Consider the following 20,191-nt stretch of genomic DNA (forward strand, 5'->3'; position numbering starts at 1 on the left):
AATCTAGTTTTCTATGTTATTCTTCTTTCTTTCCCAGAATTTTGTGTCACGTGTATCTCAAATTCTGATCAACATTACATCGTATAACTTTGTCAGAAGATTTACCTCTATCTGTAGAAGTGCAGGACAGTTCGTTTTTTTACTTTAGAGTCGCGCAGCGTAAGCTACGCGCGATTTTATGAATTTTGCGTATTTAACATAGACTGAAAACCAAAAGTCATTTTGTAATGACACTTGGTGAACATTTAAGTCATATCAAGGGCAAACTTTCTATGGATTAAAAATGGCATGTTTCACAGAAAGTTACGCGCGCACGCGCGTTTAAAATTTCATAATACGAAAAATCAACTTCTAATCAACTTTCTACGCGTCATTTTGAGCATTTCAAAAATTCCCACGCACGCGCAATAATTTTACGCGCGCGTGCGCATGTAGCGCAAAAATATAATTTTTTCGCGTGATTTATGTTTTTTCAGCCTTTTCTAGTAATTTTACCAACTTTTAAACAATTTCGACTTAAAATTACGTCATACGAGCACGTGGAATTGGATAATTTGCGTGCGTTTTTGATAAAAAAGTTCAAAAATTCGTCAAAATTATGCCTTTTTTTAAACAGTCATAGATTCTAAACTACATGATGAAGTTTATTTTGTATTACATATTATGGAAGTTGATGAGTTGTAGATATAGAATCATGCATCGATATGGCTAACTGGACATAGTGACGTCATCGTATGGCCACTCGAATATAAAATAGCGGATTTTTGTCTCTTTCGTCATAGTTCATCACATTTAATAGAGCGCATCTCCACTTATCCGTATTCCATTTTCCCCCATTTTTTTATATTGTCTAGGCCAATCAATTATCTTTCGCATGATATACCGTTTTCAAAATTGTGATGACGTCATCATGTCCAAAAGCGTCAATAACTTTGGCCACTTATTTTCACCTATTCTTCACTGTATGTAGTACGTAAACAGTATATAGTGTATACTGTATATACTTAGACGTGAAAATAAAATAGAGAGCGCACTAACATTTTTTCAATGGCATAATCGTTATACTGTGCGCAATAATATTCTAACGTATGACGTGCACGTGGCGTTTGCGCTGCGGATAACCTAACTCGTCCGTAGTGACGAGTTCAAATCTAGTTAGTATTTATATTATTTTCAATAAAAGTGAAAAAATATGTTCATACCACAGAGATTTATACAGTAAACCATTTATTGTTGTAATAAATGCATTAAAATATTTTGTTTATGGTAACCCATAAGCCTAGCCTCAGAAGCAATACAATAACAATATGCTTATCTGGAAAACTGACGTTTGTCTTTCCTTTCCACATGTTTGTAAATCTTCATTCTTTTTGCTTGTTTCTGTCCAAGAGCTGCGAAATCGAATTTTGGTCGTCTAGCTGCCTTTTGGTTACGCCTACTTGAATAAACACCTGGAAAATATCATGGAAATATATACAAATTAAAGCTATAATAATAATAATACAAAATAGATATATTCATAACACTCATATCTATATTATTGTTCTTTTACTGTCAAATCAAATAGTGCTCATATTCAGAACATTATCTTAAAATAATATTGATTTCTCTACTTTTATTCACTTTATCCATCGTAAATCATTGTCGAATGCTAGGCCGGGAAGCAAGGCCATTAAAAAAGGCAGTTATACACAAGTCGATTTCCAAATTCTATCAGTCAACGTCGCATGGCAAGAATTCTCAAAATGTCACAGGATTAGAGCGGGTTAATTATCACCATTAGATATCACTTTTTTGTTAGATAGGGCTACTTCTAAATGACATGTGATGCATAATTGACCAATCAAATTGCAAGAATAAAATCAGGTGTGTTATAGCATAGTATACCTAGATCAATGCTTGGAGGAATCTTCAACCCAAAAGACTTGGAGACTCTTTGTAGATCCAGCGTATTAATATTGAAAATCTGCTTCAGGCTGTGAGAATCATATGCACGCACATAGCCTTTGTACGCCTCTACTGAAGATTTGTGCAAAAAGTAGTTCTTCTCCATCAGTTTTTCCAACTATGAATATAAGAAGAGTTTTTATGAATTTATGAATTTTGCTTTAGTTCAAAATGTATTGGTATACAATTGGATATATTGAGTTGAGTAAACGAAGAATTAGAAAGTGGAAATTAGCAGATAAAATAACTACTTTTAAGAATGAAGCTGCGAAATCGAATTGAATGACTAATTATTTTACCTGTGCCTGAATGTCGGCAATTTTACTCCATGAGAATTCAAACTCACTAAGAGGCACTTTTGACTGTTTTAAGAATCGAAGGAAGCCAAGTTCTTCCGGGCGTAGTATCAACAAGGCATGACCGGTACCATCGATTCCACGAGCGGTACGACCAACACGATGGATGTACTCCTAAAAAATAAACCACCCTTTATGAAATCACAATTTTTTCTTTAAATAATATTTGTGAAGAGATAAAATAATCTGTTATGAATTTGTTGTGATTATTTATATATCTAACATTAGCAAATGATATGTCATGCAGTGTCATATTTGTCCTTTTTTGTTTGTTTAGGTGTTGGTATAAGACAAGTTCTTTTACTTCTATTACCGATCCCTGAAACAACTCATATTATTGTTACCATATAGCTTGTTATTTTCTTGGACTGTTTCAAATAAATGTCAATGAAATTGTGAAAAAAAAAGAATATTTAATGATGGTACCTTGGGATCATCTGGAGGATCATACTGAACGATCCAATCAACTTGCGGGATGTCAAGACCACGAGCGGCAACATCCGTACACAAGAGAATGCCTTCACTGGCATTGCAGAACTTGAAGAATGTTTGTGTTCTCTTCATCTGCTTTTGTTTTCCCTAAAAAAACCCACATAAATTTATTCTTTTAGCGATCCTCATTACAACAGACAGACAAACATTTTTGTTTATAAATTAAAAATGTAGGCTGTACTTAAAACCTCTAGGTCATTGGTTAACATTGTATCTATTTTCAGATAATATATAATGACTTCATTGTATTGAGTTTGACTATATCATGATCCCAGAATGCAACATAAAACATGCAGTACTCCGAGAGAAACAAGACAAAGTAAACTCACTCAGATCGTCATCTAATGTTATACATCATTGAGATACTTGTACTCTAACCACTAGTTATCAGCTCGGTGGTCTAAAGGTATGAACACCAGGCTAGTGATCGTGGGTTCAAGACCTATCCGAGAATTACTTGCGAAAGTACAAATTATGTCAGAGTAGGGCAAATATCTGACCAATTACTCAACACCCCGATGCAAAGCTACTCCACAGTAGCTAAAAACAATTACGAATTGGAAGATTGCTACACAATGAAATGAGTAACAATGAACATGCTATCATACTTACATGTATACCCATTACTGGTAAGTCAATATAATTCAACAACTCGTGATGGAACTTGACAGACATACAAGACGAGAAAAACACCATCACCTTCTTCTTGCGATTCTTCTTGAGAAAAGTGAAGAGCAACAGCAAACGCTTCTCTGATGGACATATCACAAAGCCCTGGAGGAGAAATTTAAACAAGAACATGTTACGTGATGTAGCAACACTGTACAGTGTAAATATTAGGACATATATTAAGCTAATAAATAATACATCTCTTCTCAGATCATATGATGACTTCATTGTATTGAGTGTAACCATATCATGATCCCAGAATGCAACATAAAACATGCGGTACTCCGAGAGAAACTAGACAAAGTAAACTCACTCAGATCGTCATCTAATGTTATACATCATTGAAATATGTATTTGTGTTATGTGATTACAAAGTATGTGATATAGTCATTACACAGTAGCATTTTAACAGCAGTTATACCGCACATATTTGCAAAGTGTGAATAATATGACTTAAGCTCTGTCTACACTATCAAACTAGTTTGACAAAAAAATGTTGATGTGCACAAATATGGTAGTGACATACCCAAATATGGTAATGATATGACATCACCATGTCCATGGGCACATCACATTTTTTTGTCACATAAAGTTTGATAGTGTAGACAGAGCTTTAAGTAACTACTGTAAATTGGGAGAACTGTTTGGTTCTTACTTGTTCCAGCCCATCAACTGTAGCATTGTTCTTTGAGTCATCTACGCCAACATAGATTGGCTCTTTCTTCAAGGATATCCTTGCCAAATCTTCCATTTTCCGAGTTTGTGTTGCTGAGAACAACATGGTCTGTCTTCTCTCTGTATGTAAACAATTTCTTTTTATCAAATAATTACAAATCTTAGTTTATTGGTTTACAAACTTTTTTTCAGGTGGTTTGGAGGATCAAAATTTTCTTGAAATTTTATGTACATATTTTGCATTAAATTTGCATAATTAACATAATTAAAAGAACTTACTCGGTAGCAGTTTAATAATCTGTTTCATCTCCTCCTCAAAGCCAACTTCTAATATCCTGTCTGCTTCATCAATTATTAGACATTGCAGATTTTTGTACATGAACTGTGCTGTATTCTGAAAAAGTATTAGAAATTAAATAAATACAAAAATATATTCCTGGTTACTTAGTGCCGAGACATGAACATGACAAAAAAAATAAATTGGCAAGGCAAGGGCAAGTACTAAATCAAATCCTGACTTACAAACGTGTTTACTATTGTTATATGGCAATCTGCCCAAACGCGTTTGAAAAAAAGCTGTTTGGAAGCTGGCCGTTTGTATGGCTGACTGATCGCCATTGATAAGCACGTTCAAACATGAAATGGAGCTAACCTCCATAAAAATACTAGATATAATATTGGAAAACACCCTAAACTCTGGCCTATTTCTGAAACATCGCTTGACTGGATAGCTCCCTAATTAATTTTCATGAGGCTTTTTAAGTAGGTCGTGAAATTCCTAAATACGTTCAAAGAGAGGCTGTTTTCGAAACACGTTTCTGCCATTTGGAATAATTTGTAGAGCGCGCCTTACTTGTAAATGATCCAACAATCGACCAGGTGTTGCAACCAGTATGTTAATTCCTTTGCCAAGTTTCTCACTTTCCATCTTTCTGTTGGCTCCTCCCATCACAAGACCAAATGTGTGATAGTGATGCTTCAGTAGCTCCTTTAATACACCATACGTCTGCATTGACAACTCACGTGTTGGCGATAGAATTATTATACCAGTGCCTATAACAGTTATATTATTATTATTATCCTGACCATCCTCTAAATAAATTTTTTAAGCTTAAGCAAACAGGTAGTCTGATCAATCTAAATCAAAACACTAAACGTTGCCGAAAATCATTTGTTTAAAATTCTATTCAAGGTATTTAATAGCAAGTTTGTATTATCACTTTAGAATCACTGGTGACGACGCTTTATATTATTTGTCTAATTGCATGTTAAATTCACCAATCAAATTTCATTTTTACCTTGTTGTTTAAATGACAATAAATACTATGGTATCGTATTATAAATAAATAAATCAATCATATTTGTTCTAGTATTTGTTTATGATGAAATTTCACATTTTTTACGCAGGCATCTTACCATTTCTTGGCATGAATTTCAGTTTATAAATAAGTTCAATTGCAGGTATAAGAAATGCTAATGTTTTGCCACTACCAGTCTTGGCTGAAGCTAGTAAATCCCTAGAGGAAAAAAACAAATTTAAATACTGTATACAGTATACAAATATTACCGTAGCTATTAGTATAATCTATGAGGCTCTAGGATTGGATTTTAAAAGACACTGAAATGAACTGTAATTCATACTAACAAATTAAAGCATAATAAAGTTTGTTTTAACGCTAGGTATGAATTCCAACATTGTATCTCTTCTCAGATATAATATAATGACTTCATTGTATTGAGTTTGACTATATCATGATCCCAGAATGCAACATAAAACATGCGGTACTCCGAGAGAAACAAGACAAAGTAAACTCACTCAGATCGTCATCTAATGTTATACATCATTGAGATACATTTCTAGAAATATATTTAATATAATATACAAACCTTCCTTCCAATAAGTGAGGTATAGATTTATGTTGTATTTCTGTCATGTGTGTGAATCCCATGTCACTGATGCCTTTTAAGGTCAGTTCACACACTCTGTCTTGTAACGAACTAAATTTTGTATCTGTTAAAATTGTACTTGTTCCTGGTACTGTTGAAAATGAATAAAATATTAAGCTAATTAATAATTTAAAAAAATAATTGAATATCTAAATACAAACAAATTATATTTACATACAGTTAAAGTAGGACTTAAAATACACTGGATATCTAAAATACAAATTATATTTTACATACAGTAAAAGTAGCAAAGATTTTGATTTAAAATATTCTTTAAGCTCTGTCTACACTACCAAACTAGTTTGACAAAAAAAAGTATGATGTGCTCAAATATGGTAGTGATATGCCCAAATATGGTAGTGATATGACATCATCATGTGAATATATGGGCACATCACAATTTTTTGTCACATAAAGTTTGATAGTGTAGACAGAGCTTTAGACTGTGTGAAATGCCTTTTAGAATTTCCCTGCAGAAAGAGGCTACAGGTCAACTGTACTTCACATATTTGTACTACTTACATGTCATAACCTGTTTTTCTGCATGTGTTTCTGTTATACTATTTACTATCAATTTATGTTCATCATTTACATCCTCTTCATCATCTAATTCATTCCTTTCATCCACATCATTTGATTCATCCTCATTGTTTTCACTCTTAACATATGAATTGTAGTCTAGTGTCTCCTCCTCATCATCATCCTCCTCATCTGTCTCTTGTTTCTGCTCATTATCTTTATATTCAGGAATTTTAAAAGTTGTTTTCTGTTTCTTAACAACTGCGGATGTTTCTGGAGACACAGACTCACTAGAAACTGAAATATAAAATATAACATTTAATAATATAATAATCTTAAAATATATTGTGTTATTTAAAAGTCTGAAATTTTCTGTAATTTATTCATATAGTTTCATAGATTATTAGTAGTAAAGTAAAGCACAATAAAAACTGTTTAATAAAAATTGTATCTTTTCTCAGATATCATATAATGACTTCATTGTATTGAGTTTGACTATATCATGATCCCAGAATGCAACATAAAACATGCGGTACTCCGAGAGAAACAAGACAAAGTAAACTCACTCAGATCGTCATCTAATGTTATACATCATTGAGATACAAAGTAAAGAATACATTTGCGTTGCACTTACAATTTAGTTAAATAAATAAATACCTCTTTTCTTTTTCTTTAATTTCTGTTTCCTTCTCATCAGTTGCTCCAATAATTCTAAAATAAAACACTCACTTTTATCATTTAAAGTCTGAATTTTATTCCCCAATTTGTTGGAAATTCTTACAAAAGAAAATCAACAATGAAACTGTTTTGGTTTAAGTAAGTTGAGCTTCTAGCAAAAATAAAATAAAAACACAATTATTTTAGAATATTATACAAACTGTATATTTCTTACCCCTTTTTCTATTCTTTTTTACTTCATTATAGCGCTTCTTTTTACTACTTACAGGCATCTCTGAACAACAAACTAAAAAATATAATTAACCAACAAATGACGTCATGGTTAGCATAATAAATACTGTAGCTAGCTAAAAATAGAATAGTACTGTTTGATGAATGAATGGTATACTATTACTAGCCTAGGTTTGAGTATACTTATAGCCTAGGCTACTATAGCATAATAATGGCCTAGCCTGCCCTAGCTAGTAGTACTAGTAGGCCTAGCCTACTACCTACACAATCTAGGCTACTATGCCTAGCTAACTTATACTTACTTAGGCCCTGGGCCTAGCTAGGCTAGTAGTTAGTAGGCCTAGTTTTAATTAGGAATTAAAACAGGTTCTACTATTCTAAATTTGTATTTGTTTTGAAAAGATTATAGATAAACATAACATGTACTTACCTTTTACGCATTTTCCTTTTAAAGTCACTTTTTTATCTTTATTTACCATGACTTACGTTCGAACTCGTGTAACAATTTTTTAAAGACTCAAGAAACGCATGTGTCGTATAACAGGTCAAAGTTCATAGACCGACAAGCAATACGAATTTACCGTTTTTACTTTTATATAAGCCCCAGAAATATATTCTAAATTATATAATATATACACTAATATTATTCCTTATTTTGTTTAATTAATATTCTATTCGATACTGCAGTCCATAGTTATTTAATATTATTAAATTATTATAAAAGTGTAACAGTCTCGAACGAAGGCCAAGAAAAAGAGGGCGCTAGATAAAGTGCGGTTACAAAAATATAAAATTTAGTTTCCCACAAAGATATTAACAGATATTAATACACAGTGTGTGTAGGGAGTATCTTTAAATGTAGATTAAAGAAGTAGGTTTATTTTGTATAGAAAGAAAGAGATAAATGAAACAACGGAAAAATAACATTTGTGCTTCACGTCACAATCGCAGAAATGCCTTCCTTTCGTCACCCCATATAGGCCAACCGTTTTTAAATTAGTGTGAACACATGGTAATTTTAATAAAATAGAATTAGAAAAAATGCAGCGATGTAATAGTACCGTATATTTAAGGCGGCTTTTTCTCATTCTTAATTATAAATACTAACGTTATTAATTATAATAATACTACTAATGATGAGGGAAAATTATTTTTCGTTTAAACTGAAGGGTTTCAATATATTAGAAGCGCGCTTAACAGTATTAAATCATAGACGTTTCGTTAGGTTACAGCTAAAGTAGTGACAAGTCGACGATTGACATTACAAGGCCTATATTTTTTCCGGGTCAGACAAAACAAAAAGATTCCCTTGTTATTACCACTAACAAAATAAATATAACTACATTTTAGTTGGTTGTTTTTATTCACAATACCATAAAACATTTTGGACAAAAGTGCCCAAAAGTTCATAACAAACGTTATTTGCTATATTTATTATGCCTAACCAGTTTTGCTTTTGTGCAGATATCACGTATATTAAACATCTAATATTCATCACCCTCTTCTTCTTCATCTTCGCCATCAGCAGAGTCAACGCCAACCTCTTCGTAATCTTTCTCCAGAGCTGCCAGATCTTCACGTGCCTCGGAGAACTCTCCTTCCTCCATACCTTCACCAACGTACCAATGTACGAAAGCACGCTTAGCGTACATCAGATCGAACTTGTGATCAAGACGAGCCCATGCCTCGGCGATGGCTGTGGTGTTGCTCAACATACACACGGCACGTTGTACTTTGGCCAAGTCACCTCCAGGGACCACAGTTGGTGGTTGGTAGTTGATACCAATTTTGAAACCTGTTGGACACCAGTCGACAAACTGGATGGTTCTCTTGGTCTTGATGGTAGCAATGGCTGCGTTGACATCTTTTGGTACGACGTCACCACGGTATAACAGACAGCAAGCCATGTACTTGCCGTGACGTGGATCACACTTCACCATTTGATTGGCAGGCTCGAAACATGAATTAGTGATTTCAGAAACGGCCAACTGTTCGTGGTACGCCTTCTCAGCCGAGATGACTGGGGCGTATGTAGCAAGAGGAAAGTGGATACGTGGGTATGGTACCAAGTTGGTCTGGAACTCTGTCAGGTCCACGTTCAATGCACCGTCAAATCGAAGAGATGCAGTGATTGAAGATACTATCTGGCCAATCAATCTGTTCAGGTTTGTGTAAGTTGGTCTTTCGATGTCAAGGTTTCGTCGACAAATATCGTAGATGGCTTCATTGTCAACCATAAATGCACAGTCAGAGTGTTCTAGAGTTGTATGAGTTGTCAAAATCGAGTTGTATGGTTCCACAACTGCCGTTGATATTTGTGGGGCGGGATAGATGGCGAACTCCAGCTTCGATTTCTTTCCATAATCTACCGATAGACGTTCCATCAAGAGGGACGTGAAACCAGAACCAGTACCACCACCGAAGCTGTGGAAGATCAGGAATCCTTGAAGACCTGTGCAAAGATCAGCCTGTTGAAAGAAAAATAAGATATTCAGTGGTGTTTGCACATAGGCTAAATCGGGCCTTACGAAAATTAAATACGAAATTAAGGTGCTTACAAGTTTACGAATCCTGTCCAATGCTAAATCTATAATTTCTTTTCCAACTGTGTAGTGACCTCTGGCGTAGTTGTTGGCAGCATCTTCTTTGCCGGTGATGAGTTGTTCTGGGTGGAATAGCTGACGGTAGGTACCAGTTCGAACCTCATCAACAACGGTTGACTCAAGATCGACGAACACAGCACGAGGGACGTGTTTTCCAGCACCGGTCTCACTGAAGAAGGTGTTGAAGGAATCATCACCACCTCCGATGGTCTTGTCACTTGGCATCTGCCCATCAGGTTGGATACCGTGCTCCAAGCAGTACAACTCCCAGCAGGCATTGCCCATTTGGACACCGGCTTGACCAACGTGTAGGGAGATACATTCACGCTAAAAAAACAAACAAGTATGATTTGAATTGAAGTAGTTAAAGCTTGTCGATAAGAATTTGAACGCTGATTACATTGCAGAAAACCCTTGCACGATCTGCTGTAATAAAGGCTACTTATGCAATCAATGTTCAATCGCGAATAAAGGACTATGTTTATTCTTCGCAAACGTTGAATAAAACATCAAAACAATGAGGTGTTATAGTTCGCAAATAGTACGCTAGGTGATTTTTATTTTTATCAACAAGGGTAAATATTGAACATGATACATAGTATAATGCTCTTTTATGATGCAACAACCAGTCTGGTTTTCAATGAGAGGCCTAATAATGTTGAACCAGGACAAAACAGGTATACTTTCCTAAAGTCTAGTTATTTTACATTTATGAAGATAGACCCATCTACGTAGTTACCTTCCTATTTACGAAAACGTAACCTATAAACATGTTCATCATATTGTTCAGTCAGTGATTTTAAACATGTTTGCCATACTGTCGAACAGACAAGCAGAAACTTGATACACGGACGCTCTTAATATATTCTATGTTTTTGGCGGGAACAATACACAATATTGCAAGTTGTGGGAATAAAGTTATATTCAATTACATCAAAGAGGAACTAATTTATATTCACATAAGCATCCGTTGTATGATTGCTAATTAAGGGAAGGTGCGATGCTATACAACTAAACTAAGAAACCGAGTGAGTTGTAAAGAATGAACCAAATTCAAATAAAGTAAGAGAATGATGTGGAAAAAAATTGACATTCAGGCAGATTTTGTGTGGGTATGTTGGTAAGATTTTAGTTTACAAATTCCTGGGTTCAAATCATATAGGAGTGTTTATTAGTTTCAATAGTGCCTTTACGTACAATGTCTAAAATTCGATTATGTTACATATTCATGTAGAACTATTTTATACTTTTTATGTGAAAGGATTGTGAATATTAGAGTAGCCTAAATTATCCTTATACAGGCTAAATAGCCTCAAACGCACTGCATCAAAAACCAGGCCCTCCGTTAATTAGAAAATACCCGCGTACTTCTTATCGGAGAAGATAGGAAAGAAAAATATGCATACTGTACTTACCATTTTCTTGTTTTGTGCTTGTGTTTGTGTATTGAAATAAAATCGTCAAGTGATTAAGTTTATTGAGAGACTCAGCATCAATCCTCGACGTAATGATCGGGAAACGATTTTACGAATGATTTGTTACCATTCGTTACTGCTAGATATATAAAGTCAAAGTGTTATCTGATTGGTCGATATCTTGTATGTCGACAGACAGTCATTCGAATATTCTGGTTGCTATGAATCCTCTCACCGAGTAGATAACAATGCGAGACTGTTTTTCGTACCAAAGTATTTTGAACTTGTTCTCTTTATAAACGAATTTCGCCACACCCAACAATTTCGGTACTAACCAACATTTTTGTGAAGGGGCCCGGCGAATTAAGAATGAACTATTATTATTATTATCGTGGGGAAAAAATAGTTCACTCTTTTTATGACATACTTTTTAAATGTGCAACATGCTTGGTTCATCGCATCAGTCTGCGCATGCGCATTGGAAACGTTAAAATAAAATGTATGCGTCGAAGCCTACCAGTGTGAGCACACGCCTACTCTATACGGTGCCACAACAATACACACGTACGCCGTAATGTGCCAAACAATGTTTATCCTTAACAAACATACGTCTCCATGGAAACATAAACACTTACGGTACATGGTCTGTTAATATTGTTCAATAAAATAAGAAAACTATTATATCGCTACTTGGAGTTTGATCCTTAAGTGGGTTCCAGAACAGTACTGTAGTATCAAAATAAAAGTATCGTTATTGATAAAATAGCAAATGTAATTAGTTACAAGCAACCCCCCGATAACCTTTATTATCAGTTCGGCTAACTTCAATATCATAGCAGTTTGTTTATCGCTTGGGGATGTACCGCCATATATCCTTGGTCACGCAATATAAGATAATAGGTTTTGTATGATAAACTTATTCATTATTTTCACAAGTAGAGTCAATTTATTGCCGTGAATTACCTTGCAATTGCTGATTAGTGACGAAAATATCGTTACAAATTCTTAATGGTATTTTGCATTGATTGAGAACAAATCATTTAAAAAAAAGAAACTTTTATTATTCGATATCTTGAACAAATTAATGTGAAACAAAAAAAACATTTTGGCCTTATTATCACATTCATTTTTATTTTTTTTATTTACATTAGTATCTTTGTTATAATAATGTTGACAATGTAAACGATGTTTATATTTTATGTTAGCTATTATACATGCTATGGTCACCATAAAATCCATCCAGCAAACATCAGCTACTTGGAGTTGTTCAAATTTGTATAACATTGTAAATAAAATATTGTTATGATTACACACTAAGTCAACATTTACAACGGAATCCAAAGGTGACAGAAAGTCCGCGCCGAAAAGAAGAGCTACCAATGAACAACTTTTAAATTGGTGACGTAATATCAAAGTGGACGTCACGCCACGCTATCATTGCGGCCGTCAGTCATAGATTACTGATTAAATGTATCCGTAAGAAACTAATTTATCCGAATGCCTTTTCATTAATTCAAGTTGCATTGTAGCCTTAATATTGGCTTCAGATTGAATGAGTATTTATGCTTAGTTTACGCACTCGTCTTATATTAACATTGTTATTATTGCTTGACAACGTGTACTCTTTATATTAAAAAATAGAGACCACATGACGTTAGCAATATATATCACTAGAAAATAAGTGTTACAAAAAATGAACTTTTGACAGAAAAGAGTCTAATACTCGGCATCATCATCATCATCGTCTTCTGCGTCAGTAGAGTCCATGCCAACCTCTTCGTAGTCCTTCTCCAGAGCTGCCAGATCTTCACGGGCCTCTGTAAATTCACCTTCCTCCATACCTTCACCAACGTACCAATGTACGAAAGCACGCTTGGCGTACATCAAATCGAATTTCATGTTCAGACGAGCCCATGCTTCGGCGATGGCTGTGGTGTTGCTCAACATACACACGGCACGTTGTACCTTGGCCAAGTCACCTCCTGGTACGGGAGTTGGCGGTTGGTAGTTGATACCGACTTTGAAACCAGTTGGACACCAGTCGACAAACTGGATGGTTCTTTTTGTCTTGATGGCCGCGATGGCTGCATTGACATCTTTCGGTACTACGTCACCTCGGTACAGCAGACAGCAAGCCATATATTTACCGTGACGTGGATCACACTTCACCATCTGACTCGTTGGTTCAAAGCAAGCGTTCGTTAAATCAGCAACCGTCATCTGCTCATGGAAAGCCTTCTCGGCTGAAATAATTGGTGAGTATGTAACCAATGGAAAATGGATACGTGGATAAGGAACCAAGTTAGTCTGGAACTCATTCAGATCAACGTTTAATGAACCATCAAATCGAAGAGATGCTGTAATCGAAGATACAATCTGTCCTATAAGTCGGTTTAAGTTGGGGTACGATGGTCTTTCGATGTCGAGGTTTCGTCTGCAGATGTCGTAGATGGCTTCATTGTCAACCATGAATGCGCAGTCAGAGTGCTCTAAGGTTGTGTGAGTCGTAAGTATAGAATTGTATGGCTCTACAACGGCTGTTGCTACTTGCGGGGCGGGGTAGATGGCAAACTCTAATTTGGATTTCTTTCCGTAATCGACGGAGATTCTTTCCATCAACAAGGCTGTGAACCCTGACCCGGTTCCGCCGCCAAAACTATGGAAGACGAGGAATCCCTGAAGACCAGTACACTGGTCACACTGAAGAAGGAAATAAGAATAAGACACAATTAATACATTACTATCGTTTGAAGGTTTGCATGGCGATCATAATAATATAGAGCATTAAGTACATTATATAACTATCTGAAGTAGGCCTATTTACCAATTTCCTGATTCTGTCCATAACGGAATCCACGTGTTCTTTGCCAACAGTGTAATGACCTCTGGCGTAGTTGTTGGCAGCATCTTCTTTGCCGGTAATCAACTGCTCGGGATGAAAGAGCTGACGGTATGTACCGGCACGAATTTCATCTGAAAATAAGCAATACAATTTAATATAACAATTTTAAATTTCATTTTTAGCTACAAACATAGGAAATGAATCAATTTGGAAAAGCCCACAATACGAAAAAAAATACAAAACACACTACCGTATTTCTTAAATATTGGATTGGATAACATAACGTTTATATCAGTTCCTTTTCACTAAATTACACGAACTAAAAATATTTAGGCCTATAAAACTCCCGTTATTATAACACTAGATTACTGTATAGGCCTATACATTGATACATATTGGTGATATTATTGGTAGGCCAATAACAAATGAAGGACTCATTTCAATATAGGCTAGGAAGATCAGTTTCTTGCTAATGAAAACGTCCTAAATACAAATACAGGCTTATTAGGAATGTTTCCGTGTAGGATTATTGACCGTGGCGGTGTAGCTTACGTCCTGTTTCCTGTCACATAAAACAAAGAAACGTCTTACAATAATTAAGAATTCAAAAAACCCAAAACAAAATACTTTTTAACCCTGAAGACTGGTCTATAATGTATATATTGTACTGGATAATAATACACAGAAAAAACGCAAAATGCTGTATAATGTTTAAATGGTATGTCTTGTATTGTATTTAAGACATTAGGATAAAAACTACCTACCTACAACAGTTGGTTCCAGATCTACAAAGACAGCTCTTGGTACGTGTTTTCCTGAACCGGTTTCACTAAAGAACGTATTGAACGAATCTTCGCAAGACCCTATAGATGTATCGCTTGGCATCATACCATCAGGTTGGATACCGTGTTCTAGGCAGTACAACTCCCAGCAGGCATTGCCCATCTGGACACCGGCCTGGCCGACATGAACAGAAATTACTTCTCGCTAAAACAAACAAAACATATTTTAAAATAACAGATAAAATTACATCAATAATAATATGCCTAGTCTAAAAACGTGTAAATCGTTACGTAGGCCTATTCGTGGGATATTCCTGAGAAACAACTAGGTTTTAGACGAACTTTAGGACCGGTTCAGGAATTCTAGACCTCGAATTGAACTCGAAAAAACAAAAGGTTTATGAACAACGCACAATAGCATAAGCTGTATCTTGTTTAAAAAATGTTTCTTTGAACTAAAACGTCTCAAGTTTGGATTGAATATCTAGATTAGAATAATACTTAAAGGATTGAAAGTAACTATCTAAATCAATCAATCAATCTACTATTGATCGAAGAAAACTAACCATAACAGGCATGTCTTATTCTGTCTTGCAACAACACGTCTTAAAGTATCCACCAGCAAAGAAAGACAGAGAATGAAAGGAAGGGGTTTTGACGGATGAGTCAGCCTAGCTATTTCCAGTTGTTAAATTAAGTTATTACAATTACATGCTTAAGAGCCATTTTCCACCCTGGGCAGAATATGGAAGACAGAACTATACTGCCCTCTATATGTTCATAAAGTTTTGAAACTTTTGAATACGGTAGTAAGTTTACGGTTGAATGATTCCATATTTAAAAGGAAGTATGGTTCAAATACGAAAACACAACTGATAGGAAGAATGATAGTGTTACGTGCAGGTCAATGCGTCAACATGTTAATCTTAATGGGTGCATAAAATGTATGTATGTAAATGCAGTGTATAAATAATATTATTACCGTAAAAGTTTAAAGTGAATATGCGTCATTATCAAACACATAGGTCGAAGGATTAAAAAAAAAAAACAATTGAGGAAAACTATTAATGTATTGTTACATTAAATATTACCATTTTTTATTGTATTGTACTCTTTACCATTGATATAAATTAATAAATGTTGAATGAACCGAGATGAGAGGACCTATTTATACTCATTACCGATTTTCCTAGATCCTCGACCAGCAATGATGAACTTAAACATATTCACATGGTCATCCATGGCTTATTTATTAAAATATATTTTAGAATCTATGAAGCGCATTTAACAATAAATATTAATCAACGCGACCATGATCTATCTCCATCTTGTACCAGCAAATAATTTTAATTTGCGTTGTTAAAAGTTTTATTACTTTGACCTAGCAGTTAATAATTGAATACTATTTAAAAAATACAACTATGATACCCTATTTCTTCTACAGCATTATAAATCCGAACAAATTATATGTTCAAAATAATTATTTGAAAAGGTTACCTAAACCCTAGGCCTACCGGTATATCAGACATACTCATATGGGCAACGTACAAACATATACTTCGTATAGCTCCGGCTATCAAAGGGTTTATCTATGGCTGCGACATGATCAGTTCCATACACAGTGCGCCACGGAGAATGTGTATAGTACGGTACTGTTCGAATTTGTCGCAGCCAGACATAAGATCAAACGACTGTTATGCGTTCCTACTTTGGCAAGGCGAGCTCAGTCTTGTTAGATTGCCTTGATTAAAACATAAGGACAAAATATTATTTTGCAAACTCGAGACCTTGGGGTGCCATCCGGTATGAAGGTGAAGTACACTCCATTACATGTTTTGCTGTCTCATCCAAATTCTTACTTATCACTTTTTGAAAGCTGGTTCCCACAAGATACGAGTTAGTAGAAAACTTAAGTGTGAACTAACGTTAACACTAGATCAAAATAGATAATCCTCGTTCACATCTGTTAAAAGTATGTAACAACGAATACCTTGACGAAAAATGGTTGGAAGGGGCCACTAAAGAGACATTCCCACTCCTCTAAACCGTCAACCCCCCCCCCCCCCCCTCACTTTTTTTTCCAAGAAATCACAACGAGGCCGATGATATGATTTTACAAATTTTACATGCTTTGCTCACGAATGATGATAAATAAAAATAAAATTAAGGAAATAAGCAGAAAATATAGATTGCAACCGATAAATAAGGGATTGGTTATAAAACAGTATTAGCCGAGGGAACGGCAGGAAGTTAAACATATAAACACGCCTAACAAGTTCAATCCAAACGGAATCGAACGATTACAAACAATTATAGTATGAATTTCGTAAGACTGGTGCAGAGAAGGAATTTAGTTGCATAAGCAAAGTCGATTCAGAAACGCTATTGCCTTAAGATTGGGATTATATTCGATAATAAGCACCGTACCTGTACTGTATCCACCAACCCATTAGCTCGTGTAAACACGCATTATCATTTTATACCCAGGACCAGGTTCAAGACCTTAAAGACAGACTACTGGTTTTTGAGAATTTTTTTGAAAGGAATTTTTAGGAAAATGTATAGAAAATCATGTATAAAACAATTATAAACTCATACCCGGTTTATTCGTACTTGCTTACTGTATATTAGCTATTTATTATCAATTATAATAGTTGTAGTACGTTATAAGCCTAAGTGTACAACATTGTATACAAACCCATCACTGTGCCACGCCCATAAAATATGTAACGCACACAATGATAAAATATTATTAAAATAACTATAAAACTTACAAAAAAATTAAAAACAACTTACCATCTTTTTGCTTGTTTTGTTTGCTGTGTTCTAAAAATGGAATGTTTTAATTTCGATAAAGTACTGAAGTACGGACTTTTTTGTTGTTGGTGTTCACTGACTTATCTCACTACGTCCAACTACAATGGTTGAAGAGCAACAAGTGTAGACTACGCTACAAGTCTTACTGTCACGGAAGTAAAACTACATATTGCCGGATGGCCGGATGGTATTTAAAAGATACGGGTGGCTCTCTCACTGCACAGACACAGCCTCATCTACTGGATTTGATAGTTATATGGATTGGATTTAGTTAGATATTATAAAGGTCAAGTTAAGAATATGTATCTACACAACATTGACGGACAATATCTTTTAAAATCATGGCATTGATTACGGCAGATAATTTTGTTAAAGCGTGCAGCGTTAAACGATGCAATAATAAAAAACTGGTCTTATTTCGCGGATAAAAATTCGCAATGAAGTTAAATATATTAATTTCGTTTATTTAGTTTTACCGCAAATACCCACAGTATCAACAATAATTCTAGTTGCTATATATGTTTTGTTTAGAATCTACGGCGTTATGATCGAAATCGAGATTGTTAAAATCATTTTCAAAGCTTGTTTCGATGTTATTTCAAAACTAATGGAGTGCAGGTCAAATTAGAATTCTTAACACAACGGAAAGCAATTATAAATAATGTTTGTTTCATTTCATTTGTTTCTTGAAAGTGAAAACCAATTTATGCTTTTATGTATCAGTGATTTGACCAGGTATTCGCCGGTTGTCAGTGTGGATATAATGGGCCTAAAGCATTGCGTGCTAAACAAAAGCAATGTGTTTTAATATTAATTGATCATTGTTTTAAAGTTTTGCACTCCAATTCGTATTTAACAGATCAGTGATACCAAGTCTCGCATAATTCCGCACGGAAGAATAATATTGACTGTATATGGCTGAGGTGAGGTAAAAAACACACACCTCATTATTTGACACGTATAAAAACAAAGTATAGGAAACGCGTTCCTTCCGATCTATCTTCAGATGTATGTATATTATGGAGGTCAGAGGGACTAACCGGTTGACATACTACCATAGACTTTAAAAACGGAACTGTAAAGCAGAGATTTGTGAGTAGATTTACAGTAATTATGAAACATAATTGTAATACTATTACATAAAAAAGCAATACTTTAAACGAAGATTAAAACAAAGCTATAAAAGTTCAGTTTGTATGATCGTAATGTTGTAGGATAATGTAATGGCCAATGACGCCGTAATGTTGTCGTGACATTTACTTTCCTTCCGAATCATTTAGGGCCTGTTTGTAAATAAAATGAATACTTAAAATAAGCTACATAATTACACCCTATACCACCTAGACACGATTTAATAAAGCACAATAAAACTAAAAGGTTGGATGTGGCAGGAACTACGCACAAACCTGCTTTTTAAGGAAAACCATGTCAAAAATAATAATTAAATATTAAACGGTCGGTAATTGTAGGTGGCTTCATAGTTTTCCCTTCTATATTTATTATGGTAATCATCCGTTCTATCTGTAAATTTCCATTATTAATTCATATTTTATATTTAATGTAGGTCATAATATAATATTAGTTTAAGTTGGCGAGAGCACGAGAAGGTGTGTAATGGTTAGGAATGTGATTGAGGCACGAGTTTAGACCTTCCTTTGTCATCTTGTTTCTGTAGAGGGCTTCCGAGTTTCCTAATTTTCCAGTTACGCTGACGCCCTCCGAATACTGGTACATCTTTTTGTATGTCTATTTCACTGTAAAAAAAATAAACAATAAGGCTATAAATGAACACGCAAGTGTTGAAGACGAATAATTTGGGTAGAGGCGGGTGTTTCGAAAACAGAGACCCCAACAAAAACTTATCAATTACGTTATGTAGGGGTCTCTGAATTTCGATAACAGAGACCCCAACAAAAACTTATCAATTACGTTATGTAGGGGTCTCTGAATTTTGATAGAGACCCCAACAAAAACATATCAATTACGTTATGTAGGGGTCTCTGAATTTCGATAACAGAGACCCCAACAAAAACTTATCAATTACGTTATGTAGGGGGTCTCTGAACTATCTGGGTCTCGGGCCCAAAGGGTATAAAGAAACTGTATTAACAAAATAAATATTAATGCCATAATACCATTCGAAGACAAATACTGTTCAATTGAAATTCCCATGTCCCTAAAAAAACTGGAGATGCGGTGGACTAAGAATAATAATGCT

The 20,191-nt window shown here is 34.8% G+C and overlaps 4 protein-coding genes across 5 annotated transcripts in view; all 4 read right to left on the reverse strand.

The window, feature by feature from the left end:
• Positions 1-1,210: 1,210 nt before the first annotated feature.
• LOC144848861 (uncharacterized) lies at positions 1,211-8,083 on the reverse strand. Its single transcript, XM_078705801.1, has 14 exons — positions 7,945-8,083; positions 7,498-7,569; positions 7,263-7,316; positions 6,609-6,902; positions 6,027-6,177; positions 5,556-5,656; positions 4,993-5,192; positions 4,419-4,533; positions 4,120-4,259; positions 3,408-3,569; positions 2,730-2,882; positions 2,247-2,417; positions 1,888-2,065; positions 1,211-1,451 (listed from the first exon to the last, which is right to left on the reverse strand). Exons 1-14 carry the CDS (start codon positions 7,991-7,993, stop codon positions 1,312-1,314), a joined length of 1,980 nt encoding a protein of 659 aa, XP_078561927.1. The 5' UTR covers positions 7,994-8,083; the 3' UTR covers positions 1,211-1,311.
• An 803-nt stretch (positions 8,084-8,886) lies between these two features.
• On the reverse strand, positions 8,887-11,654 carry LOC144848840 (tubulin alpha-1 chain-like). The gene is made up of 3 exons (XM_078705768.1): positions 11,533-11,654; positions 10,073-10,444; positions 8,887-9,982 (listed from the first exon to the last, which is right to left on the reverse strand). Exons 1-3 carry the CDS (start codon positions 11,533-11,535, stop codon positions 8,999-9,001), a joined length of 1,359 nt encoding a protein of 452 aa, XP_078561894.1. The 5' UTR covers positions 11,536-11,654; the 3' UTR covers positions 8,887-8,998.
• Positions 11,655-12,619: 965 nt separating this feature from the next.
• Positions 12,620-18,115, reverse strand: LOC144849125 (tubulin alpha chain). Its single transcript, XM_078706135.1, has 4 exons — positions 17,953-18,115; positions 15,139-15,361; positions 14,357-14,505; positions 12,620-14,232 (listed from the first exon to the last, which is right to left on the reverse strand). Exons 1-4 carry the CDS (start codon positions 17,953-17,955, stop codon positions 13,249-13,251), a joined length of 1,359 nt encoding a protein of 452 aa, XP_078562261.1. The 5' UTR covers positions 17,956-18,115; the 3' UTR covers positions 12,620-13,248.
• A 1,192-nt stretch (positions 18,116-19,307) lies between these two features.
• LOC144849119 (nucleolar pre-ribosomal-associated protein 1-like) overlaps positions 19,308-20,191 on the reverse strand; it is a 41,812-nt gene continuing 40,928 nt past the window's right edge. For both annotated transcript variants that reach the window (XM_078706123.1, XM_078706120.1), the window contains one exon: positions 19,308-19,727. In XM_078706123.1, coding sequence (XP_078562249.1) covers positions 19,720-19,727 — 8 coding nt within the window. In that variant the 3' untranslated portion in view covers positions 19,308-19,719. The remainder of the gene's footprint in view (positions 19,728-20,191) is intronic.

This window comes from Antedon bifida, chromosome 7 (assembly GCF_963402885.1).
Source record: "Antedon bifida chromosome 7, ecAntBifi1.1, whole genome shotgun sequence".
Taxonomy (NCBI): Eukaryota; Metazoa; Echinodermata; class Crinoidea; order Comatulida; family Antedonidae; genus Antedon; species Antedon bifida.

Excerpts from the sequence above, each read along its gene's own strand:
- LOC144848861 (XM_078705801.1), bottom strand. The coding sequence starts at position 7,993 with ATGGTAAATAAAGATAAAAAAGTGACTTTAAAAGGAAAATGCGTAAAA. Across the intron at positions 4,260-4,418 it reads GATTATTAAACTGCTACCGA|AGAGAAGACAGACCATGTTG; the intron begins GTAAGTTCTTTT and ends GTTTACATACAG. Across the intron at positions 1,452-1,887 it reads TCCTCCAAGCATTGATCTAG|GTGTTTATTCAAGTAGGCGT; the intron begins GTATACTATGCT and ends GATATTTTCCAG.
- LOC144848840 (XM_078705768.1), bottom strand. Across the intron at positions 9,983-10,072 it reads TGGACAGGATTCGTAAACTT|GCTGATCTTTGCACAGGTCT; the intron begins GTAAGCACCTTA and ends TTCTTTCAACAG.
- LOC144849125 (XM_078706135.1), bottom strand. Across the intron at positions 14,506-15,138 it reads TCTGGAACCAACTGTTGTAG|ATGAAATTCGTGCCGGTACA; the intron begins GTAGGTAGTTTT and ends GCTTATTTTCAG. Across the intron at positions 14,233-14,356 it reads TGGACAGAATCAGGAAATTG|TGTGACCAGTGTACTGGTCT; the intron begins GTAAATAGGCCT and ends TTCCTTCTTCAG.